General features: G+C 43.2%; 1 protein-coding gene across 4 annotated transcripts in view; it reads left to right on the forward strand.

The window, feature by feature from the left end:
- Window positions 1-26629, forward strand: part of KDM8 (lysine demethylase 8) — a 49101-nt gene extending 22472 nt beyond the window's left edge. For 3 of the 4 annotated variants that reach the window (XM_056539293.1, XM_056539294.1, XM_056539295.1), the window contains exons 6-9: window positions 11546-11590; window positions 21812-21961; window positions 25940-26032; window positions 26116-26629. In XM_056539293.1, the coding sequence (XP_056395268.1) occupies window positions 11546-11590; window positions 21812-21961; window positions 25940-26032; window positions 26116-26280 (453 nt within the window). In that variant the 3' untranslated portion in view covers window positions 26281-26629. The remainder of the gene's footprint in view (window positions 1-11545; window positions 11591-21811; window positions 21962-25939; window positions 26033-26115) is intronic. The other variant, XM_056539296.1, reaches the window with a different exon arrangement.
- Window positions 26630-27288: the final 659 nt, after the last annotated feature.

Consider the following 27288-nt stretch of genomic DNA (forward strand, 5'->3'; position numbering starts at 1 on the left):
GTGTATCCCCTCAGCCAAGAGTCGGGTCGCGCCAATACAGGCTCCCTATCTTTCTACAGCTTGGGATTCAACAGGTCAGTGTCTCAAATCCATCAGCTAGTGCCACTCATGCACCGATACTGTTCTTACCAGTCATTCTTTTTTTCACCGGCACCCATTTCTGTCCCGGACAGGTGTTGACTTGGTATGTCGCAGCCTTTGGAGATTGAGGAGGCCCTCTCCGTCCCTTAGACCCCAGCCAGGGCTTCTGACCGGGGAAGCATGCCCTCCTACCGTTCCTGGTCTATCCCCAGGCTGTTGCAGGAACTCAGGAGGAGGGGTATCCCCTTCTCGGCCACAGCCAGGAAGGGGGAGCTGTTCAGTCTGCTAAATACAGACAAGGCCCCCCTGTCAGGTCAAGAAACAGCGCTGGCACAATCTTCCAGTGCCTCCTTATCTCAGCTGCATACCATGATGAGTCAGGTCCTCTCTTCAGTATCCGGGTTCCAGGCCAGACTGGAGGATATGGAAAGCTCCAGGGCCACGGACATAGTCCCAGTCCCAGCAGTTCCCGTGGCTTCTACCTCTCAGGCTCCGCCTACAGGTATGCCTCAGCCTCCTCCGAATATCACACCTGCTCACTTCATCCCTGCAGCAATTAAGAAAGACATTCAGGAAGGAAAGGATGTCAATCTGGCCCTGTTGCTAATAGCCCCACCGATGTAAGTGACACCAAAACTGTTGCTTGTGGCGAGCTGGCGGTCACTTTCAAGAGCAAAGACGCCAGGCTCAACAGGAAGTTGTCCATCAATGAATTTGTCATAGTCTTCGGGCTCTTTAGAGATATCATTTGTTCAGTCAATCCCAGCCGCAGGGAGGAACTTGATTTGTACCTCCATAAAGTGGCCCAGATGGTGTACAAATATGGCAGGTCTACTTTTTATGAGTACCACAAATCATTTGAGGCCAAGGCGGCTGCTGCGTACGCTCAATTTAATTATGTCACCAATTGGGGATCCGTTGACATCGAGCTTTACTGTGAACATTTTGCGGGCCTGAAAGCCCCCTCCTGCAGCTGGTGTGGGGTCACCACTCACACCTTCAACTGGTGCCCCCAGGTGAAAGACCAGGCCAAGCCCAGCACTAGCAAGGGACATAACACCTCCGCCCCCTCCAGCCAGAGGAACAATACCTCCCTGGATTGGCTGGGCAAGACCCAGATATGCAATAACTTTAATTTGGCCACATGCTCACACAGTAATTGCAGGCTCCTCCACATATGTTACCTCTGCTACCGGGCCCACCCCAGCTCAATCTGCGTGACTAGGCGTGGTGCGGGCTAACGTCCTGGCCCGCGTCCTAGCCAGTCACCCTGATCCCTGCTGGGTCAGGTGGCTAGTGGGTGAATTCCGTGAGGGGTTTCACACGGGGCTGGTCGCCCAACCGCAAAGCACCCACGAATGCCCAAACCTGCTGTCAGCCCTCTCTGAGCCCACGGTCGTGTCTGAACTGATACAGGCCGAGCTCTCGAAAGGCTTCATGATCTGACCTTTCGATGTACTCCCCTTTGTTTGTTGGAGGGTTAGCCACTGGAAAATTTTCGAATAAAAAAAAGGTTGATCTACGATCTCTCTGCGCCTTACTCTACTAACATCCCCAGCATCAATGCTTTGATCTCCTCTGACCAATTCACCATGAAGTATTCCACAATTGATCAAGCCATACAGGCCATACTTCAGTTAGGCAAGCATACGTGGCTTTCCAAAGTGGACATCACCAACGCTTTCAAGCTTCTCCCCATAAAACAAGATCTCTGGCAGTGGCACGGGGTGAAATGGGCAGGTAAATATTACTTTGCCACTAAACTCGCCTTCGGAGCCAAAAGCAGCGCCTGGCTTTTCGATCAGTTAGCCACGGCTCTCCACTGGGCACTTCAGCACGTTTCTAACTGTCAATACACCATACATTATTTAGATGATTTTCTGCTGCTAGAACACCCTGATCGTAGCCCCTCCAATCTCAGGTCCTTGCTGTTTCTGTTTGAGGAAATCGGGGTCCCCATTTCACCCCACAAAACCGAAGGCCCGTCTACTCAGCTCACCTTTTTAGGTATTGTTCTAGACACTGAGAAAATGCAAGCCAGCCTTCCGATGGAGAAACTGGTAAGGGTCCACGAGGTCATCCGGAAAATTTCCAAGTGTCGTACAATGTCCAGGGTTGAGCTTCAAAGTCTCTTAGGCATGATGGCCTTCGCAATGCGGATCATACCACAAGGCAGATCTTTCATATCAAAACTTCTGGATTTACTCCCCTCCGTTTCAGGTCAGGTCAGAACGCCACCCCTACAACGTTGTTTCGCAACAAGCTTCCTCAGGGAATATCAGATATTCCCTGAGGAAGCTTGTTGCGAAACAACGTTGTAGGAGTGGCGTTCTGCATTAGGGTAAGATGTCCGCTTTATGCCCTTGTGATGTGAGATGGGTGATTGATATTTGAGTCACATTTTCCAGGACCTTGGTGATTGCTGAACATTTGTGTATGGTTTAATCCCGGTTCCTGGGACTCTTTACTCTTTCACCCTTTTACCACTCTCATAATTGCATACTTTATCTTGTTTTGCGGTCATTCTTTTTCTCCCTGGGCATTGTGCAATACGGGATTAACATCTATATATTTGTCCTGAGTGTATATGTTTACATATGTTGGTATTTAATTGCTAGTATGTTTCTGTAAAGCCTATACCTTTGACGTGTATATACACCCGGATGGGGGTCACTTTAGTATTTCCCATTTCTTATTGATGTTCTGTAGCCCAGTTTTGCTTCTGTCCCTCATCCAGACGCCTTAGTAGTCTGTCCACTGTCGTTCCTTTTAAAATTCTGTTTTTAAATCCAGTCACTAATAATAAAGACTATATATACTTTTTCACTATTTTATGTCTCTGTGTAATTTTCTTGGGTATTATTTATAAATTTAAAATAAAATAGAGTTGCACCCTACTTCTTACTCTTTGCCCTCTATAGGCGTGCCCACGTTCGCGGTATTTGGGCACACCTCATCCGCTAGCTTTTACTTCCTTCTTAGGTCCTCCTCGATTATCCCCAGTCCTAGGTCGGTAAGTACAGTCAATTATACTGTTCCTCAGGTCTCACTCAAGGCTCTTCGAGCCATGACCACAAGTGTTAAGCCTAATTGGCTTTATTTGTGGGAGTGGCGTGGGGTATATAACCACACCTCTCCCACAGCTAGGGGCATATGTTACGTTGGCATCTCCCACCTAACCCTCCCTCATTCTATACTCTCACACCAGGGCATGCCCTCTATAGGCGTGCCCACGTTCGCGGTATTTGGGCACACCTCATCCGCTAGCTTTTACTTCCTTCTTAGGTCCTCCTGGATGATCCCCAGTCCCAGATCGGTAAGTACAGTCAATTATACTGTTCCTCAGGTCTCACTCAAGGCTCTTTGAGCCATGACCACAAACAGATTTGTAAATTACTTCTATTTAAAAATCTTAACCCTTCCAGTACTTATCAGCTGCTGTGTGCTCCACAGGAAATTCTTTTCTTTTTGAATTTCCTTTTTTGTCTGACCACAATGCTCTCTACTGACACCTCTATTTTAGGAACTGTCTGGATCAGGATAGGTTTGCTATGGGGATTTGCTTCTACTCTGGACAGTTCCTAAAATCAACAGATGCATCAGCAGAGAGCACTGTAGTCAGACAGAAAGGAAATTCAAAATAAAAAGAACTTCCTGTGGAACATACAGCAGCTGATAAGTACTGGAAGGGTTAAGATTTTTTTTATAGAAGTCATTTACAAATCTGCTTATCTTTCTGGCACCATTTGATTTAAAAATAAATATTTTCCAGTGGAGTACCCCTTTAACCCCTTAAGGACCAAGGACGTACCGGTACGTCCTTGGTCCTGCTCTTCTGATATAACGCGGGGTTACACAGTAACCCCGCGTCATATCATGGCGGGCCCGGCGTCATAGTGAAGCCGGGACCCGCCTCTAATAGCGCGCAGCGCCGATCGCGGCGCCGCGCGCTATTAACCCTTTAGCCGCGCGCTCAAAGCTGAGCCGCGCGGCTAAAAGTGAAAGTGAAAGTTCCCGACTAGCTCAGTCGGGCTGTTCGGGATAGCCGCGGCTAATCGCGGCATCCCGAACAGCTGACAGGACAGCGGGAGGGCCCCTTCCTGCCTCCTCGCTGTCCGATCGCCGAATGACTGCTCAGTGCCTGAGATCCAGGCATGAGCAGTCATCCGGCAGATTCGTCGATCACTGGTTTCTTATGAGAAACCAGTGATCAACATAGAAGATCAGTGTGTGCAGTGTTATAGGTCCCTATGGGACCTATAACACTGCAAAAAAAAAGTGAAAAAAAAAAGTGAATAAAGATCATTTAACTCCTCCCCTATTAAAAGTTTGAATCACCCCCCTTTTCCAATAATAAAAAAAACACAGTGTAAATAAAGATAAAAATAAACATATGTGGTATCACCGCGTGCGGAAATGTCCGAATTATAAAAATATATCATTAATTAAACCGCTCGGTCAATGGCGTGCGCGCAAAAAAATTCCAAAGTCCAAAATAGTGCATTTTTGGTCACTTTTTATATCATTTAAAAATGAATAAAAAGTGATCAATAAGTCCTATCAATACAAAAATGGTACCGTTAAAAACTTCAGATCACGGCGCAAAAAATGAGCGCTCACACCGCCCCATACACGGAAAAATAAAAAAGTTATAGGGGTCAGAAGATGACAATTTTAAACGTATTAATTTTCCTGCATGTAGTTATGATTTTTTCCAGAAGTCCGACAAAATCAAACCTATATAAGTAGGGTATCATTTTAATCGTATGGACCTACAGAATACATATCAGGTGTCATTTTTACCGAAAAATGTACTACGTAGAAACGGAAGCCCCCAAAAGTTACAAAACAGCGTTTTTTTTTCAATTTTGTCGCACAATGATTTTTTTTCCCGCTTCACCATAGATTTTTGGGCAAAATGACTGACGTCATTACAAAGTAGAATTGGTGGCGCAAAAAATAAGCCATCATATGGATTTTTAGGTGTAAATTTGAAAGAGTTATGATTTTTTAAAGGCAAGGAGCAAAAAACGAAAATGCAAAAACGGAAAAACCTCCGGTCCTTAAGGGGTTAAAGAGTACCTATCATCAAACCATATTTTCTAAACTAACTCAGATTATATTCCCTAACTACTCCTAACACCCCTTCTGCCCATAAAAAAAAATTCCGAGCTTTCAAAAGCTCTGTATCATACCGTTCCCCTTGCGCATTGTGTGAGCTCCCGGCAGGAGAAAGTGGGCGTTCCCCAGCAGGCGTAACGTCACTGAAGCCTGCCCCACAAGCACTTCCTGAGTTTGGTCTCCTACCAGGCCAGGATGAGACCAAACTAACTGTTTGACTTGCATTAGGGAACAGAACAGAGCCACTTAGTGGTCGTTTTTTCAATCACATAAAAAAAAAAAAAAAAAAGTTGAGAATTTTAACAGCAAGTAAATAGCAAAGTGTCTTATAATTGCATAAGAAGTGGTGGATAAAATCCAGGAAAACAGGAATTACCATACGGCGCTTTTACTCCTTGGACAGATGCAGGCAACAGTCCATATGACAGGTTAGTTCTTTATTGTGCAACTTCAAGTTTCGAGCTCGTGCTGAGCTCTTCGTCAGGCATATGATCAATAACATTAAAAACAGGTGATTTAAAAGCCCGGGGAAGGAACATCTTCCGGGTCACCAGGTCATTACAATCAATTAATTCAATTCAATACCATGTTTAAACTTAATAGAATTTCACAAATATCAATGTACATGTGAAACATAGGTTAAACTTGATTACATGTGTACGGCAGATCTTAAAAAAAAGGGGGCTTTAAAAACACTATATAGCGCTGCTACCTCCGTATGTTGCCCACGCCAGCCACCTCTGGATGAATGAATTCCAGAGCGAGGCTGGGTAAACAAACTAGAGTAATGTTCCATTCGCTAGATTGTGGCTGCCGGCGGATGTAACAACTCTCATACTGTGTAGGTGTGAGATGAAAGACACGCGCAAACCTGTCAGGCAGCGCTAATACTGAAGGCAATAAGTATTGTAGTGTCTGATCAATGGTGTGCTCTGATTGACAAACATATTGCACGGGGATCACTGCTATTTGGCTGACACCTTTATAGTGTAAGTGACGGCATCACCGTGATGCGCTCAGTGCTACAGATGCATCAGTGCATGGGACATTAAGGGCTGAATTCAGTATGGTGCCACAATGAGCAAAATTAACTATGGGCAAAATTAACTATTTGAGCAGTGTAATTCAAGGATTTAGCAATGCCAGTGATGTTTATGTGAGTGTCATTACACGGGAGTAACTGTTAAGATATTAGTTAGTGTGCTGACATGTAATGTCAGCAGCGGTTAACCGCGCTCCATGCTATAGATGTAACATATGTAACAGTGCCATCAGTGCATGTATCTTGTAAGAATGATGTGCATATAATAGTAATTTATAATAGGGACTAAAGTTATATGATTATATGAAACTGCGCCGGCAAAACACGGGGCACCAGTATGATACAATCAATATATGCATCGCACTATTCAGCCTGTTTCAGAGTGGAAGGATGCATACAGTATGGAAAAAAAAATAAAAATAATAATAATAAATAAAAAAATTTAAAATAAAAATTAAAAAAATAAAAATTAAAATCCCTTTATAAAATAGGTGTGTTATGCACCAATCAGCCGCCCTGAAGTCTGTAAGCTGTTTCTTCTTGCAGTCATAACAAACAAGATGTGACGCTCACATCTAATACAGTAAAATAAATGGATGCAATTAAATCACATTACAAAATGTATTACAAAATGTACAGTGGCAAGGAATTGTATGACAGTTTCAAAAACTGGAACAATTAATGGGCATAAAATATTGAACCATGATAGACTCTAATATTGTCAGGAACAATATATTATATAAAAAAAAAAAAAATTCCTTTTCTTCTTTTTTTTTTTTCTCCCTTTTTTTTCCCTTTTTTTTCCCTTTTTTCCTTTCTTTTTTTTATAATTGTTGTATTATAATAATAATAATAATTGTTACGAATTGTAGCAAAAAGACGTATTATTTATACATTAGCTGAAGGAAAACCAACTCATAAAATTTTATGAGTTGGTTTTCCTTCAGCTAATGTATAAATAATACGTCTTTTTGCTACAATTCATGACAAAATTTTATTATTATTATAATACAACAATTATTATTATTATAACCGTCTGTGTATATGAATTTTTAAATTATTTTACTTTATGTTCCAGCCAGTATTGGCTTTATATTTATATTTACCCATGAATGGTCTTTTTGACATTTATCATCATTCTTTTTATTTGATGAGAAAAAGGGAAAAGAAAAATAAGGAAAGGAAAAAAGGGAAAAAAAGGAGAAAAAAAAAAAAGAAAAGGAAAATTATTATTATTTTTTTTTTATATAATATATTGTTCCTGACAATATTAGAGTCTATCATGGTTCAATATTTTATGCCCATTAATTGTTCCAGTTTTTGAAACTGTCATACAATTCCTTGCCACTGTACATTTTGTAATGTGATTTAATTGCATCCATTCATTTTACTGTATTAGATGTGAGCGTCACATCTTGTTTGTTATGACTGCAAGAAGAAACAGCTTACAGACTTCAGGGCGGCTGATTGGTGCATAACACACCTATTTTATAAAGGGATTTTAATTTTTATTTTTTAAATTTTTATTTTTAATTTTTTTATTTATTATTATTATTTTTTTTTTTTTTTCCATACTGTATGCATCCTTCCACTCTGAAACAGGCTGAATAGTGCGATGCATATATTGATTGTATCAGACTGGTGCCCCGTGTTTTGCCGGCGCAGTTTCATATAATCATATAACTTTAGTCCCTATTATAAATTACTATTATATGCACATCATTCTTACAAGATACATGCACTGATGGCACTGTTACATATGTTACATCTATAGCATGGAGCGCGGTTAACCGCTGCTGACATTACATGTCAGCAAACTAACTAATATCTTAACAGTTACTCCCGTGTAATGACACTCACATAAACATCACTGGCATTGCTAAATCCTTGAATTACACTGCTCAAATAGTTAATTTTGCCCATAGTTAATTTTGCTCATTGTGGCACCATACTGAATTCAGCCCTTAATGTCCCATGCACTGATGCATCTGTAGCACTGAGCGCATCACGGTGATGCCATCACTTACACTATAAAGGTGTCAGCCAAATAGCAGTGATCCCCGTGCAATATGTTTGTCAATCAGAGCACACCATTGATCAGACACTACAATACTTATTGCCTTCAGTATTAGCGCTGCCTGACAGGTTTGCGCGTGTCTTTCATCTCACACCTACACAGTATGAGAGTTGTTACATCCGCCGGCAGCCACAATCTAGCGAATGGAACATTACTCTAGTTTGTTTACCCAGCCTCGCTCTGGAATTCATTCATCCAGAGGTGGCTGGCGTGGGCAACATACGGAGGTAGCAGCGCTATATAGTGTTTTTAAAGCCCCCTTTTTTTAAGATCTGCCGTACACATGTAATCAAGTTTAACCTATGTTTCACATGTACATTGATATTTGTGAAATTCTATTAAGTTTAAACATGGTATTGAATTGAATTAATTGATTGTAATGACCTGGTGACCCGGAAGATGTTCCTTCCCCGGGCTTTTAAATCACCTGTTTTTAATGTTATTGATCATATGCCTGACGAAGAGCTCAGCACGAGCTCGAAACTTGAAGTTGCACAATAAAGAACTAACCTGTCATATGGACTGTTGCCTGCATCTCTCCAAGGAGTAAAAGCGCCGTATGGTAATTCCTGTTTTCCTGGATTTTATCCACCACTTTTCATTGCCCATCCAGCGACCGAGAGGAACCTGGAAAGGAAACCGTGGCTGCTGACCTCCATTTCTTCCTGCAAGTCTATATGCCTGCTGAGGTGTTGTGCTCTTAGCACAACACGATGTGGTAAGCCTTCAATTTTTGTGCACATTGAAGCCACTCTGCTATACCGTCCACACTAGGAGCGCACCTTGTTGTTTTTTTGTCTTTTTCACATTTATAATTGCATAAGGAACACAATATTAAAAGTTTAGTTTGATGATAGCTACTCTTTAAGGCTAGAGTTTGTGGTAAAGTCATGGTAAAATCACAGGATTCAAGTGACTGTGCAGTGTATTTATTGTTTCCCTATGGTTTGTTTGCAATTGTTGCACCGTGTGACTTTTTCCTTATATTAGGCAATTGATTATTTCCAAGCAACATTGCGCCACTGTAGCCTAATATTCTTCTGACAAAGGATCAATAACCTCAATGTATCTGAAGTATACCTCTGTTCCTTCATTTTTTATTGAAATGGATTCCAAACAAAAAAAAAAAGTTTTCTTTCTACTGCTGAAATACAGTCATGTATTTCAAGTATGATCTTGTAACTGTAAACTAATTTGTACTAAGGTTATGTTCATATCTGCAATAGAAGTTCCATCATACCTGGCGTGAAACATTGTGCTGGGGAAAAATAGCCCTGCAATTAAGGACAAATTTTCAGTTCCTGAATGTTAATAAGAAATGCTTCAATTCCCTAAGAGCATGTAGAGATGTAGAAAATTGCAAGGAATTAAAAAACAACTTATGTCAAGTTGCGTTGTCTTCCATTATACACAGGTTTGTCTGGTTTAAAAAAACAATTGTCAGTGTTATCAGTTGATTGATGAAAGTCCCTACATTCAGTACTTCGATCTACACTGCTCAAAAATAAATAAATAAAGGGAACACTAAGATAACACATCCTAGATCAGAATCAATGAACTAATCGTATGAAATACTTTCGTCTTTACATAGTTGAATGTGCTGACAACAAAATCACACAAAAATTATCAATGGGAATCAAATTTATCAACCCATGGAGGTCTGGATATGGGGTCACTCTCAAAATCAAAGTGGAAAACCACACTACAGGCTAATCCAACTTTGATGTAATGTCCGTAAAACAAGTCAAATTGAGGCTCATTAGTGTGTGTGGCATCCATGTGCCCGTATGACCTCACTACATCGCCTGGGCATGCTCCTGATGAGGTGGCACATGGTCTCCTGAGGGATGTCCTCCCAGATCTGGACTAAAGCATCCGCCAACTCCTGTCTGTGCCAACAGTCTGTGGTGCAACTTGGCGTTGGTGGATGGAGCGAGACATGATGTCCCAGATGTGCTCAATCGGATTTAGGTCTGGGGAATGGGTGGGCCAGTTTATAGCATCAACTCCTTCCTCTTGCAGGAACTGCTGACATGCTCCAGCCACATGAGGTCTAGCATTGTCTTGCATTAGGAGGAACCCAGGGCCAACCGCACCAACATATGGTCTCACAAGAGGTCTGAGGATCTCTGTACCTCATGGCAGTGAGGCTACCTCTGGAAAGCACATGGGGCTGTGCGCCCCCCCCCCCCAAAGAAATGCCACCCCACACCATTACTGACCCACCGCCAAACCAGTCATGCTGTAGGATGTTGCAGGCAGTAGAAAGTTCTCCACAGCGTCTATAGACTCTGTCACGTCAGTCACATGTGCTCAATGTGAAACTGCTTTCATTTGTGAAGAGCTCAGGGCACCAGTGGTGAATTTGCCAATCTTGGTGTTCTCTAGCAAATGCCAAACATCCTGCACGGTGTTGGACTGTAAGCACAACCCCCACCTGTGGACGTCGGGCCCTCATACAACCCTCATGGAGTCTGTTTCTGACCGTTTGAGTGGACACATGCACATTTGTGGCCTGCTGCACTACCTTTTGTGAGCTGCACTACCTTAGCCACTTGTGTATCTTGTAGACTCTGTCTCATGCTACCATTAGAGTGAAAGCACCGTCAGCATTCGAAAGTGACCAAAACATCAGCCAGGAAGCATAGGAACTGAGAAGTAGTCTGTGGTCACCACCCGCAGAACCACTCCTTTATTGGGGGTGTCTTGCTATTTGCCTATAAATTTCCACCTGTTGTCTGTTCCATTTGCACAGCAGCATGTGAAATTGATTGTCAATCAGTGTTGCTTCCTGAGTGGACAGTGTGATTTCACAGGAGTGCGATTGACTTGGAGTTACATTGTGTTGTTTAAGTGTTCCCTTTATTTTTTTGAGCAGTGTATTATAAAGAGTGCACTGCACTAAAAAAGAGCATCCCCCACTATGGAAGAACTGGGCGTGTTCCTATATTGCATGTACAAGCACTGTTTTAAAAGGGAACTAATGCATAAGTTGTAATGTGGCTGCAGTACTTGCTGATCCCTGGTGGTCCTAATAGCCGATCACACTGTGCTCAGTCTATTGTCAGGTGACCCGTCAATTAAAAAGGGATTTCCAAAGCAAAGGACCCCTTTTAAAGCTTGTTTTACATAAATTCCTTCGAGACTAACAAAGAAACAAATGCAATGATTGAACTCTTAACCAGTCTGTACTGTAATTGTAATTATTATTTTTTTTTTTTAAGCCAGCTTGCAGGGGATATCTTGCTCAGCATCAACTATTTGAACAGGTAATTGGGTATGATTGTAATGATTGTAATGTCTCCAGAATAGGAGTAGTTAATGTCCCCTCAGACTCCACCATATAATAGCTGTGAATCTTACTACTAGACAGTGGTCACATATTGGAGAGGGGAGACATAGTCGGAGTAGTCCTGTCCTTTCTTCAACACTATACCAAATCTTTCAGAGCTACATTTATTTTATTAAAGCATACCTGTCATATCCCGAATAAAAAATAAATAAATAAAAGTTATGTTACTCAAAACCTGATCATGTACATATAATTCTTAGGGCAAGTCCTTACTCTGCATGACTTATCTGTCTCCCTAAGTGCTGGATCTCTTGATCCAATCCCTGCAGGCTGCTCGGTAGCCCCTCCTCCGTTTTTGCATGTTGCCATCTGATAGGACAGGAGTGAGCACAGAGGAATGCTAGTCTCACCCTCACTTACTGGACTTTGTACATGCGTGTGCTTCAGCTTGGACAAAGATAATGCCGCAGCCTGATAGGATTATGTTTTGGACGGTATGGGGTCTTTTTTTTTTAAAGCCATGATTTCTATAAAAAGAAAAGAAAATATAAGAAAAATATAAGAAAGTGCCCAACACACAAAAGTACAAACATACACACCAACATGTCACACACTCCCAGCAGTTAGCAACTTAAAACTGTTAAGATATTTTGACAAACAACATCTGCTGATGCATCTAAAATGAGCCATGGCATCCACATTTCTTTCAAACCTTTTGGGGATCTTCTGGCTGAGGAAGAGAGCCTGGTATCTCGGTCTAACAGATTGTAAAAGTGCATAGGCCTGGGTGAGTGGCTTGGATAAGTCCGTAGTGCCAAAGACAGAGCTACATTTATACCCTGAAAAGTTGGTAGATGGATCCAACTAGATAGAGGATAGAAGATTTTGCGCTAAAGATAATTGTTGGCTCTTGTGGTGTATTTCATAATCTTAAAGGAATTTCTCATGGTTAATTATAGATTTAGAGGAAAGTGTATGTTAAAAGTGTAATTGTAATTTAAGAGGCTATTCTAGACAGGGGAGAAGCGTCTTTCCCAGTGGTAAGAGCCCCATGAGAGATCTGGGTCCTGAGTCTACCATTGGAATGGAGTGGCAGTAACACGTGCACACCCCTTCTCCATATATTATCTATAGTAGGGCCAGAGATAGGTGAGCAGGGTATCTCCAACACTCACACACACAATAAATGCAACACCAGTTGCGAGCGACGGGAGACTAGAGGCCCTGTTGTCAAGATTAGAGACTTATGCTCTGATATGCTGCAGATTTTACATGTAGATTTTTATCAGTAAAATTTACAGTAAGTGGATGAGATTTTACAAAGTAAAAAGAAAACAATAGCATTGCTGCATTCCGAAATGTCTTATCATTTAAAATATATTTATCCCGCAGGTTCAATCAGAAAAAAAAAGGACCCCAAAAGACATATCTACCCTAAATTAGCTCCAACAAACAAAAACAAAAAATCAGCTTGCTAACTAAAGCCAGACCTCACATAGCTGTTCAGACAGAAAAATAGAAAAGTTATAGGGGGATGCAAACAAATAAATAAAAATAAAAAATCTTTTAAAGCTGTATTCACATGCACAGTATACTGTGCATATTTTACCCCTTAAGGACCACGGGTTTTTCCGTTTTTGCACTTTTGTTTTTTCCTCCTCACCTTTTAAAAATTATAACCCTTTCAATTTTGCACCTAAAAATCCCTATGATGGCTTATTTTTTGCACCACCAATTCTACTTTGCAGTGACATCAGTCATTTTACCCAAAAATAAAAAATAAAATCATTGTGTGACAACATTGAAGAAAAAAACGCCATTTTGTAACTTTTGGGGGCTTCCGTTCTACGCAGTACATTTTTCGGTAAAAATGACACCTTATCTTTATTCTGTAGGTCCATACGGTTAAAATGATACCCTACTTATATAGGTTTGATTTTGTCGTACTTGTCGTACGTAAAAAATCATAACTACATGCAGAAAAATGTATATGTTTAAAATTGTCATCTTCTGACCCCTATAACTTTTTTATTTTTCCACATATGGGGCGGTATGAGGGCTCATTTTTTGCGCCGTGATCTGAAGTTTTTAGCAGTACCATTTTTGTATTAATCGAACTTTTTGATCGCTTTTTATTCATTTTTCATGATATAAAAAGCAACCAAAAATACCTTATTTTGGACTTTGGAATTTCTTTGCTCGTACGCCATTGACTGTGCGGTTTAATTAATGATATATTTTTATAGTTCAGACATTTACGCACGCGGCGATACCACATATGTTTATATTTATTTTTATTTACATGGTGTTTTTTTTATGGGAAAGGGGGGGGGTGATTTTAACTTTTATTAAGGAAAGGATTAAATCCCATTTATTAACTTTTTTTTTCACTTTTTTTTTTTTTCAGTGTTATAGCTAACATAGGGACCTATAACACTGCACACACTGATCTTATACCCTGTTCACTGCAAAGCCATAGCTTTGCAGTGATCAGGGTTATCGGTGGTCGATTGCTCAAGCCTGAATCTCAGGCTTGGAGCAATCAATCGCCGAGGGGACACGCTGGAGGCAGGTAAGAGGACCTCCGCTCGTGTCCCAGCTGATCGGGAAACCGCATTTTCACTGCGGTGGTCCCGATCAGCCCCGCTGAGCAGCCGGGCAGCTTTCACTTTCGGTTTAGATGCGGCGTTCAGCTTTGAACGCCGCGTCTAAAGTGTTAATAGCGCGTGGCACTGCAATCGCTGCCGCGCGCTATTAGCCCCAGGTCCCGGCATCAGATACATGACGGGACGTGACCCCGCGTTATATTGCGGGAGCCGGCCAAGGACGTAAATATATGTCGTTGGTTGTTAAGGGGTTAAAGCTGCAGATTTTATGCTGTACTAAGTCACTTAGTTTGCATTGCAATGTGCAGTTTCATATCTGCAGGATCAAATATGGGCAGGATACTGTACATGTGAATACACCCTAAAGTAATAAAAGATTGCTATTGCTGTACATGCAATAATTTTCAGAATACAGTTAACATTTGTACCACAGCTTAACCCCTTGCCGCTAATGGACGTTCATTAACGTCCATCTGCAGCTCCCGAGGTAGGACATGCGCTCAGTTCCTATAGGCAACTAGAACCCACGGCTAATGCCAGACATCGCAGATCGGGCTGATGTCCGGCATTAACCGGCAATGATTACTTTCGTTTTAGACACGGCGATCAAGTTTGATCGCCGCGTCTAAAACGAAAGTAATCATTGCCGGTTAGCTCAGTGGTGCTTTTCGGAACTCCTGCTGTGAAATCGCGGTGTCCCAAACTGCTTGCAGGAGGCTAGGAGGTTCCCTACCTGCCTCCACGCTGTCCGATCGCCAAATGACTGCTCCGTGCCTGAGATCCAGACAGGAGCAGTCGATCAGCAATAACACTGATCAATGCTATTGCTATTGCAATCATGCTATTGCTTGGCATTGATTAGTGCAGGAAATCAGTGTAGGAAATCAGTGTGTGTAATGTTATAGTCCCTTAAGTGAAAATTCCAAAGACCAAAATAGCGTATTTTGTCACTTTTTATACCATAAAAAAATGAATAAAAAGTGATCAAAAATTCTGATCAAAAGAAAAATGGTACCGATATAAACTTCAGATCACGGCGCAAAAAATTAGCCCTCATACCGCCCCTTATAAGGAAAAATCAAAAAAGTTATATAGGGGTCAGAAGAGGAAATTTTTCAACGTATTAACTTAGGTGCATGTAGTTATAATTTTTTAATAGTAGTAAAATAAAATCAAACCTATATAAATTGGGTATCCTTGCAACCGTATGGACCTACGGAATAAATATAAGGTGCAATTTTTACCGAAAACTGCACTGCGTAGAAATGGAAGCCGCTAAAAATTACAAAATGGCTTTTTTTTTGCCCCCAAAATAATTTTTTTCTGGTTTCGCCGTAGATTTTGTAGCAAAATTATTAATGGTATAACAAAGTAACATTGTTGGTGCAAAGAACAAACCCTCATGGATTTTTAGGTGAAAAATTGAAAGTGTTATGATTTTTAGAATGTGAGGAGGGAAAAAACAAAAGTGCAAAAATGAAAAATCGCCAGAGGTAAGGGGTTAAATGCCATAAAAGCACTCCCCCCCCCAACAAAAAAGCTGAATTTTTTTTTTCAATTCCACTACAAAATTATTTTCCCCCTTTACACTTAAAGGACATCTGCAGCGCTCATACATAAAAAAAAGAAAAAAAAGTTTACCTCATCTGATAGCTCTTTCAAAGACCTTTCCAATGATACCTCATTTGTCAAATCTGGCCCTGCAATTCTCTTGTAATTGCTACCTGTAGCAGTAAGCAGCCATGTCATAAAGACTACATTTCCCATGACTCCCTGCGCCAACTTCCTGTTAGCTGCTGCTCTCCCTCCTCCCCTTCGCTCTCCGAAGTTTTCCGAATCTAGAGCGGGGAGGAGCGAGGGCAGAGGCTGAGATCGCACGTCTGCAGAACATAAGCCACGCCCCTTGGGTTCGGAAATCTCACTTCACACCCCCCGCTCTTACATTACACAAGAAGCAGGGGGAGAGCGGGGACGTATACAGCTCTGTACACAGCTCCATCCCCCGCACACAGCTCGGTACACAGCTCCATCCCCTGTACATAGCTCCATCCCCTCCCCCTGCTCTGTCTCCCCAGGACCTCATCTACCACGGGGAGGCTGCAAGTTTGAACGGGGAAAACACAGAGCGGGGGAGGGGAGAGAGGACGTCCGTGCAGAGCTCCTTCACCTCCATAATGATGTGTGAGGAGGACAGACTGCACTGCACATAGGGTGTCCACATTTCCTAACTGCCATTCAGGGACACTTACTTACGTTTAGACAGCCCCCCCCCCCCCTGTTTAGACAGCGGCAGGGCCCCCCCCTTTAGACAGCAGCAGCAGGGCCCCCCTTTAGACAGCACATAGCTCACCTGCGGCTGTCCTCCGTCGGGTGCTGCCGCTCCACTGCCCCGTTCTTCCGTCCTCTCGGTCCGCATCATGGCGTCCTATGGAAGATCATGTGACATACACGTCACTCCGCTTCCTCCGTAGCGTTACGTTGGGCGCAGGGGAGGAGGCGGAGTGACGTTGTGTCACATGGTCCTCCATGGAACACTATGAAGCGGACGGGAGGACCGGTAAACGGGGCAGCGGAGCGGCAGCAGGTATCGGACATGGTATCGGGAACATTAAACGAGTCCCCGATACCATGTAAATGGCGGACTGCGGCTCACGGGCTCAGATCATTCCGGGACACTGCATTGTCCCGGAATGAGGGTGACCGGGACCCGGGACAGACTCTCCAAATGCGGGACTGTCCCGGGTCACCCTAACTGCACGGGGCTGAGGATTTCTGTGTGTGAAGGAGACACAGACTGCAGGGGAATAAATATCATACTGGGGATGATTTCTATGTGTGAGGGGGGGGGGGGGGACTCCTGAATGACACATGCTGGGACTTGTAGTCCCTGTTATGTGTGTATGCCAGTGTTTCCCAACCAGGGAATGCTGGGAGTAGTAGTTTTGCAACATCTGTAGGCACCCTGGTTGGGAAACACTGGTGTATGAACTACAACCCCCAGGAGACTACTGAGATAAAATATAGGTGTTGGTGAACTACAACCCAGGAGACTACTGAGATACAATAGAGGTGTTGGTGAACTACAACTCCCAGGAGACAACTGAGATACAATAGAAGTGTTGGTGAACTACAACACCCAGGAGACTACTAAGATACAATATAGGTGAGGGGCGTGGCCAAGACAGCAGACTGAGCGGTCACATGTAGCGGTAGCTCTCGCTCGGAACCCGAGATTTCATTATCCTGACCGGACTACTGGGGGTCAGCGGCTCCTGCCATTGCACCGTTTGGCTTCCCAGGTATGGAGGACAGTTAAGCAACTATATTCTTTTACTGATGTTGCAGCAGACCTTCCTTTCTGGGACGCCACTTATTTGACTGAACTGACGACTGACTTGGACCCGACTTTCTGGAAGGCTCATGGGATTAGGGAACTTAGACATGTCTACTCTGACAATGTACTCTCCTCTTTCGCACAGTTACAGGACTCATTTGATTTACCTAGGACATCTTTCTATAGGTACCTGCAGTTGCGTCATGCTCTCCTGACTCAATTCCCTCTGTCTGTCACCAAAATTTCTGATTACCCATTGATTGGGGTTTTAAAATCCCAGGGACCTGATTTCGGCCCTTTACTCTCATATTCTTGAACGGAAACACAATCGGATGCCTCTCGCTGCTGAGGGGTATTGGAGGTCTCATATTCCAGGTCTTACAGAGCACTGGCAAGACATACAGGTGTCACACACTCTAGTGTCCCCTGCGGCTAACAATAAAATTACCCAACTGTACATTATACATAATTGTTATTTAACACCCATCAGGCTTTTTCGTATGGGTAGGACACTAAACGACTGGTGTCATAGATGTAATTCCCCAAGAGCTGACTTCTGGCATCTCATCTGGTCATGCCCTTATATTTGCTCCTTTTGGGTGGAGGTTATGTCCTTTTTGTCCTCCCTACTAGATAGACCAGTCCCACAGGAACCTCTTCTTTGCTTGTTTGGGGTGATAGATGAAGAGAGCTGGCCGCACTATACTAGGATAATGCTACGTGGCTCCCTCTTTATGGCTCGAAAAGCCATTGCTCTGAGGTGGATGGACCCCAGGCCCCCCACACTGTCTGCGTGGAAGAGGTTGATAAATACTATGCTGCCTTATGAACGTATGGTATATAAAAATAGGAATTGCCCGGGTAAATTCACCCATGTGTGGGGTGTCTGGTGTTCCTCCGTTGATACCCTGTTCTCTGCTGCTGAATTTTGCTCCTCTAGGGATGCTTTGCAAACACGACTCTAGTCTTAGGCTGAGTCCACACTACGTTTTGTCCCATACGGGAGCGCATACGGCAGGGGGGAGCTAAAAGCTCGCGCTCCCGTATGTGACCGTATGCGCTCCCGTATGTCATTCATTTCAATGAGCCGACCGGAGTGAAACGTTCGGTCCGGTCGGCTCATTTTTGCGCCGTATGCGCTTTTACAACCGGACCTAAAACTGTGGTCAACCACGGTTTTAGGTCCGGTTGTAAAAGCGCATACGGCGCAAAAATGAGCCGACCGGACCGAACGTTTCACTCCGGTCGGCTCATTGAAGTGAATGGCATACGGGAGCGCATACGGTCACATACGGGAGCGCGAGCTTTTAGCTCGCCCCTGCCGTATGCGCTCCCGTATGGGACAAAACGTAGTGTGGACCCAGCCTTAGACTGTCTATTTTGTTGATGTACGTTACGGTTACGTGTTTTGCTTGAGATGTAGTTGTGCGAGACTGGATTGCCTCCCCATAGCTCTGCTCTGTCCTTTCTTCCTCTCCCTCTCGTGCCCCCTTCCCTAATGTTTGGCCCGTACTGTCTCCTAACACTGCGTCTTCTTCTCCCTTCTTGCATGTGAAGGGTCTCAACGGTTGTTTCTTGTCTGACTGCCTCCCCCCTTCCTTTGCTTTCCCCCCCTTCTCTATTCTTCTGATTTCTTCCCCCTTTCTCTCTTGACAGCTGGTTTCCCCCTAGGAAGAAGTATTCTTCTATGTTAACATATGCACTGTTATTACTTATTTGGAATATGGACTACACGCAAGTCTATGATTTTAATATTGGTTTATATGGGATATGAACAAATATACCCATAGTCTGTCATACCATTTTGTTTCTTATTTGTAAGTGCTGATGTACTCCCCTGCGAGGGAAATTTTCTCACTTTGTGGCTTGTGCGGAGCCGTGTTTGGTTTTCTTTCTTTTGTTCTTTTAATGCCTTTATTCCCTGTTCAATAAAACGAATACAAAATAAATAAAAAAAAGATACAATATAGGTGTTGGTGAACTACAACTCCCAGGAGACTACTAAAATACAATATAGGTGTTGGTGAACTACAACTCCCAGGAGACTACTGAGATACAATAGAGGTGTTGGTGAACTACAACTCCCAGGAGACTACTGAGATACAATAGAAGTGTTGGTGAACTAAAACTCCCAGGAGACTACTGAAATACAATAGAGGTGTTGGTGAACTACAACTCCCAGGAGAATACTGATACAATATAGGTGTTGGTGAACTACAACTCCCAGGAGACTCCTGGGAGTTGTAGTTCACCAACGCCTATATTGTATCTTAGTAGTCTCCTGGGAGTTGTAGTTCACCAACACCTATATTGTATCTCTGTAGTCTCCTGGGAGTTGTAGTTCACCAACACCTATATTGTATCTTAGTAGTCTCCTGGGAGTTGTAGTTCACCAACACCTATATTGTATCTCTGTAGTCTCCTGGGAGTTGTAGTTCACCAACACCTATATTGTATCTTAGTAGACTACTGAGATACAATAGAGGTGTTGTATTGTATTGTATTGTATCTTAATATTCTCCTGGGAGTTGTAGTTCACCAACACCTATATTGTATCTTAGTAGTCTCCTGGGAGTTGTAGTTCACCAACACCTATATTGTATCTCTGTAGTCTCCTGGGAGTTGTAGTTCACCAACACCTCTATTGTATCTTAGTAGTCTCCTGGGAGTTGTAGTTCACCAACACCTATATTGTATCTCTGTAGTCTCCTGGGAGTTGTAGTTCACCAACACCTATATTGTATCTCAGTAGTCTCCTGGGAGTTGTAGTTCACCAACACCTATATTGTATCTTAGTAGTCTCCTGGGAGTTGTAGTTCACCAACACCTATATTGTATTTTAGTAGTCTCCTGGGGGTTGTAGTCCATACACCAGTCTTTCCCAACCAGGGTGCCTACAGATGTTGCAAAACTACTACTCCCAGCATTCCCTGGTTGGGAAACACTGGCATACACACACATAACAGGGACCACAACTCCCAGCATGTGTCATTAGGAGTCTCCCACCCCCACATGGAAATCATCCCCAGTATGATATTTATTCCCCTGCAGTCTGTGTCTCCTCACACACAGAAATCCTCAGCCCTGTGCAGTGCAGTCTGTCCTCCTCACACATCATTATGGAGGTGAAGGAGCTCTGCACGGACGTCCTCTCTCCCCTCCCCCGCTCTGTGTTTTCCCTGTGCAAACTTGCAGCCACCCCGTGGTAGATGAGGTCCTGGGGAGACAGAGCGGGGCGAGGGGATGGAGCTATGTACGGGGGATGGAGCTGTGTACCGAGCTGTGTGCGGGGGGGGATGGAGTTGTGTACAGAGCTGTATACATCCTCGCTCCCCCCCTGCTTCTTGTGTAATGTAAGAGGGGGGGGTGGGAAGTGAGATTTCTGAACCCAAGGGGCGTGGCTTATGTCCTGCAGACGTGCGATCTCAGCCTCTGCCCTCGCTCCTCCCCGCTCTAGCTTCGGAAAACTTCGCAGGGGGAGTGAAGCAATCCCCCAGCGCATTATGGGCATTTGTGACGTAGCGTTGACCAAGATGGCGGCTCCATAGAGAATAATAGGTCGACGCTACGTGCGTTAGGGGACCAGGAGATGACTTCCGGTGGCGGCATAGCAGAGAAACGGGAGCAGCCAGGTAATGGATCCCATTTAGAAACTTATATAACTTGTGTTATTATTACATTTGGGCCCTAATTTGCTAGCGCTGCAGTTGTCCTTTAATGATAAAACGGCTCTGTAATTGGAAAAATAAAAATAAGATGTGAAAGACCAAAATAACCAAAAATTGCTGTGGAGAGAGTGGGTTAAAATTGCAAATAAACTATACAATTGAAAACATTTTTCAAGGTGAAAACTTTTTTAGATACGGTAATTGTGACTTGCTTTTCACTTTGTATTGAAAAAATTTGAAAAAGTTTATAAATAAACAGTTTAAAAAAAAAAATGTGACAAGATCCAACAAGTCTATATGACAAGTTTAATTTTGATAAAAAGAATTTGGTAAAAATAGCAGAGAATTTGGTACAAATAGCAGAAAGCAGTAACTAAGTTGCAAAATAACATTATGGGGGAGATTTATCAAAACCTGTCAGAAGGAAAAGTTGCTGAGTTGCCCATAGCAACCAATCAGCTAGTTTCTTTCATTTTTCAGAGGCCTTTGAAAAATGTAAGAAGTGATCTGATTGGTTGCTATGGGCAACTCAGCAGCTTTTCCTCTGGACAGGTTTTGATAAATAACTTTGTCTTTTTTCTTGGAAACAGATACAAGAACTGAAGGACGATATTGGTATTCCAGATTATTGCTGTCTCGGTGAGGGGGATGAAGACGATATAACTATTAATGCTTGGTTTGGCCCGTCAGGAACAGTGTCTCCTCTTCACCAAGACCCTCAGCAAAACTTCCTTGCACAGGTGGATTCTAAATGTTTTCCGTATTATTTTACCCATTTTACTTTCTGTCTACATGTCACATGTATTAAGGTTTTTCATTTTCATGGAGACAATACTTAAATAGATTTTAACCCCTTAAGGACCAAGGGCGTACAGGTATGCCTTTGCTCCCTGGTACTTAAGGACCAAGGGCGTACCTGTACGCCCGTGGGAATTTTGGTCCCTGCCGTGCGCCGGTCGGGGACGGGCAGGGGTTTATGCCGATATCTATCAGCAGGCACCCCGCGCAAATGCCCAGGGGGGTAATTAGACCCCCCCATGTAGGCGATCGCCGCAAATCGCAAGTGAATTCACACTTGCGATTTGCGGCTATTCCGGGTCATACGGGTCTATGGTGACCCGTAATATAACGGGGATCGCGGTTGTCCAAGACACCCACGATCCCCCTGAAGGCATAGGAGTGAGGTGGCAGAGGTGCCACCCCTCCTATCCCTGCTATTGGTGGTCTAGACGCGACCATCAATAGCAGATCGGGGGCGGGGGGCTTTACTTTCGGTTTCCCCGTTCTGCCCACCCACAATAGGTGGGGCAGAACGGGGAACCGACAGAGGACCGGCGCCAACGTCCACTTACCCCGCGGGCGAGGCTGCGGGCAACGATCGGTGGAGGAGATCGGAGTCCGGCGATGTCGTGCGGCTGGCTCCCTGGATCCGACGGAAGCCGGTAAGTTGCCTAGCAACATCTGGAGGGTACAGTTTAAAACCACTATACAGTGGTCTCTAAACTGTAACCCTTCAGATGTTGCAAAATTGCAACTCCCAGCATGACCAGACAGCTGTTAGGGCATGCAGGGATTTATAGTTTTGGAACAGCTGGAGGGCCCCAGTTTGGAGATCACTGGCAGTGATCTCTAACTGTGGCCCTCCAGATGTTGCAATACTGCAACTCCTAGCATGCCCAAACAACAGTTTGCTGTCAGGGAATGCTGGGATTTGTAGTTTTGCAACAGCTGGAGGTCCACAGTTTGGGGATCTCTAAATTGTAGCCCTCCAGATGTTGCAAAACTGCAAATCCCTGCATGCCCGAACAGCAAACAGCTGGCTCGGCATGCTGGGAGTTGTAGTTGTGTACCTCCAGCTGTTGTATAACTACATCTCCCAGCATGCCCTTCGGCGATCAGTACATGCTGGGAGTTGTAGTTTTGCAACAGCTGGAGGCACACTGGTAGGTAAATACTGAGTTAGTTAACAGAACCTAACTGAAGGTTTTCCAACCAGTGTGCCTCCAGCTGTTGCAAAAGTACAACTCCCAGCATGCACTGTCTGTCAGTGCATGCTGGGAGTTGTAGTTTTGAAACAGCTGAAGGTTTGCCCCCCCCCCCCCAATGTGAATGTACAGGGTACATTCACACAGGCAGGTTTACAGTAAGTTTCCTGCTTCAAGTATGAGCTGCGGCAAATTTTTCGCCGCAGCGCATACTCCTAGCGGTAAGCTCACTGTGAACCGCCGCCAGTGTGAATGTACCCTAAAAACACTACACTACACTAATACAAAATAAAGGGTAAAACACAACATATACACCCCTTACACTGTCTCTCCCCCCCCCCCCCCCCCCAATAAAAATGAAAAATGTATTGTACGGCAGTGTTTCCAAAACGGAGTCTCCAGCTGTTGCAAAACAACAACTCAGGCACCCTGTTTGGGAATCACTGGCGTAGAATACCCCTATGCAATCCCTAATTTAGTTCTCAAATGCTCTCTCACTTCGGAGCCCTGTTGTATTTCAAGGAAACCGTTTAGGGCCACATATGGGGTATTTCCGTACTCGGGAGAAATTGCACTACAAATTTTGGGGGCTTTTTCTCCTTTTACCCCTTATGAAAAGGAAAAGTTGGGGTCTACACCAGCCTGTTAGTGTAAAAAAAAATCACTAACATGCTGGTGTTGTCCTTTACTTTTTATTTTCACAAGAGCAATTTCTCCTGAGTATGGAAATACCCCATATGTGGGCGTAAAATGCTCTGCGGGGGCACGACGAGGCTCAGGAGTGAGAGTGCACCATGTACATTTGAGGCCTAAATTGGTGATTTGCACAGGGGTGGCTGATTTTACAGCGGTTCTGACATAAATGCAAAAAAATTAATACCCATGTGACCCCATTTTGGAAACTACACCCCTTATGTAATGTAATAAGGGGTACAGTGAGCATTTACGCCCCACAGGGGTCTGACAGATTTTTGGAACAGTGGTCCGTGAAAATGAAAATTGCAATTTTTCATTTGCACAGCCCACTGTTCCAAAGATCTGTCAATTGCCAGTGGGGTGTAAATGCTCAATGCACCCCTTATTAAATTCTGTGAGGGGTTTAGTTTCCAAAATGGGGTCACATGTGGGGGGGGGGGGGGGGGGGGTCCACTGTTCTGGCTCCACGGGGGGCTTTGTAAATGCACATGGCCCCTGACTTCCATTCCAAACAAATTCCCTTTTCAAAAGCTTAATGGCGCTCCTTCTCTTCTGAGCATTGTAGTGCGCCAGCAGAGCACTTGATGTCCACACATGGGGTATTTCCATACTCAGAAGAAATGGGGTTACAAATTTTGGGGGTCATTTTCTCCTATTACCCCTTGTAAAAAATGTAAAATTTTGGGGAAAAAACTGCATTTTAGTGAAAAAACTTTTTTTTTCATTTACACATCCGACTTTAACAATAAGTCGTGAAATACCTGTGAGGTGTTAAGGCTCCCTGTACCCCTCGTTACATTCCTTGAGGGTTGTAGTTTCCAAAATACTATGCCATGTGTTTTTTTTTGCTGTTCTTGCACCATAGGGCCTTCCTAAATGTGACATGCCCCCCAAAAACCATTTCAGAAAAACTCTCTCTCCAAAATCCCATTGTTGCTCCTTCCCTTCTGAGCCCTCTACAGCGCCCGTCGAACACTTTACATCCACATATGAGGTATTTTCTTACGAGAGAAATTGGGTCACAAATTTTGAGAGGATTTTTTTCCTTTTACCTCTTGTAAAAATTCAAAAACTGGGTCTACAAGAACATGCGAGTGTAAAAAATGAAGATTTTGAATTTTCTCCTTCACTTTGCTGCTATTCCTGTGAAACACCTAAAGGGTTAACACACTTACTGAATGTCATTTTGAATACTTTGAGGGGTGCCGTTTTTATAATGGGGTCATTTGTGGGGTATTTCTAATATGAAGGCCCTTCAAATCCACTTCAAACCTGAAATGGTCCATGAAAAATTTCGATTTTGAAAATTTGATGAAAAATTGGAAAATTGCTGCTGAACTTTGAAGCCCTCTGGTGACTTCCAAAAGTAAAAACATGTCAACTTTATGATGCCAACTTGAAGTAGACATATTGTATATGTGATTCAAAATATTATTTATTTAGAATGTTTATTTTCCTTACAAGCAGAGAGCTTCAAAGTTAGAAAAACTTTTTTTCACCAAGAAACGATGCAAGTATCGACAAACTTTTACCAATAACATAAAGTAGAATATGTCACGAAAAAACATTCTCGGAATCAGAATGAAAGGTAAATGCATCCCAGAGTTATTAATGCTTAAAGTGAAAGTGGTCAGATGTTCAAAAAAACGCTCTGGTCCTACAGTGAAAATTGGCCTGGTCCTTAAGGGGTTAAATAGAATTTAGCCTGGCATGGATCTGTCATGCATGTTCTACTCTATTCTCATGGGAGACTCTGTCCCCATTCTTGGCATTGGATTCTATGGATAGGGGATAACAAACTATCTTAACTGATATTTAAATTAATGTATTTGCCCCACTCTTGACCATGGGATGGTTCTGGTTATTTCTTGATTTGGATTATGCTTCAGTACTAAACTCACCCATGGACAGGAGTGGCACTATTTCCATTTGTTAGTTTATAGCAGGAATTTCCTAATTGCATTTTCTGAGCAGCAGAATAACCTACACCTGGCTCGATGGAGGTATAACATATTGCCTTTTTTTAATTTACTTTAGATTGTAGGCAGAAAGTACCTCCGCTTATACTCTGTCAGTGAGACAAAATATCTATATCCATTTGATAGTTCCCTTCTCCACAACACGAGCCAGGTAAGTCACCTACCTACTCCTTCCCAATGACTTACGTTATTCAGTATATTCCTACTCTAACAACAGCCTTTTATCCATTTTAGGTGGACATTGAAAATCCAGATACTGACAAGTTTCCTGACTTTTTGCAAGCAGTTTATCAAGAGTGTATACTGTGCCCTGGGCAGATCTTATTCATCCCAGTGAAATGGTGGCATTATGTTAGGGCTTTAGATATAAGCTTTTCTGTCAGTTTTTGGTGGTCTTGACCTTTCGTCTTTGTAAATTGAGCAATCATATACAATAACCAACCGACCAACCTTAGTCATGCTGTCATGGTGTGTTCCTATACAACAACCATCCATCATCGTAACTATGTACAAAGGTGTTATAGCAATCTGTGGTGCTGCAAGAATGAAGAGTTTTTCAGAAGTTTTTGACTGATGGTGATCTGGATGCTGAGACCCTCACCAATCACTAAAACAAACAAGAGTTTGATTACCAAACTTTACTTATTATATTTGGACTGGAAAATGCTCTAGAATTGCTTTTAAAAAATCATGCTACCTAACGGCAGAGGGATACATTTTCCATATCTAATAAATATAACTTTATTTATGATACTTTTTTTATTTTGTTGAGAAATGTTCTGAACTGGATGCAAAGATCATACTTTCAATTAAAGGCGTTATCCACCATGAGGGGATTTTAGTACGTACCTGCCAGACAGAAATAGACATGCTTAGGAAGGATTCATGCTTGTCTTGGGGCTATATGGCTATGTTGTGAGATTATCATAAAGCTGTGGCTAGCTTTTTGTAAAATGGCTTTCTTTTTGGAAATCCCTTTTGTCAAACTACAAGTCTCATAATACCGTATATACTCGAGTATAAGCCGAGACCCCTAATTTCAACCCAAAATCCCAGGAAAAGTTATTGACTCGAGTATAAGCCTAGGGTGGGAAATACATAATCCAGACCCGTCATTAACATCCTCATCATCATCACCGCCTGTCATCATCCAGACCCTCATCATCATCACCTGTTATCATCCCCTTGTCATCATCCCACACATCCCCCCTTCATCATCCCCTTGTCATCATCCCACACATCCCCCCCTTCATCATCCCCTTGTCATCATCCCACACATCCCCCCTTCATCATCCCCTTGTCATCATCCCCACCCCCCTTCATCATCCCCTTGTAATCATCCCACACCCCCCCCTTCATCATCCCACCCCCCCCTTCATCATCCTCTTATCATCCCACCCCCCCCTT

This window comes from Hyla sarda, chromosome 9, assembly GCF_029499605.1.
Source record: "Hyla sarda isolate aHylSar1 chromosome 9, aHylSar1.hap1, whole genome shotgun sequence".
Taxonomy (NCBI): Eukaryota; Metazoa; Chordata; class Amphibia; order Anura; family Hylidae; genus Hyla; species Hyla sarda.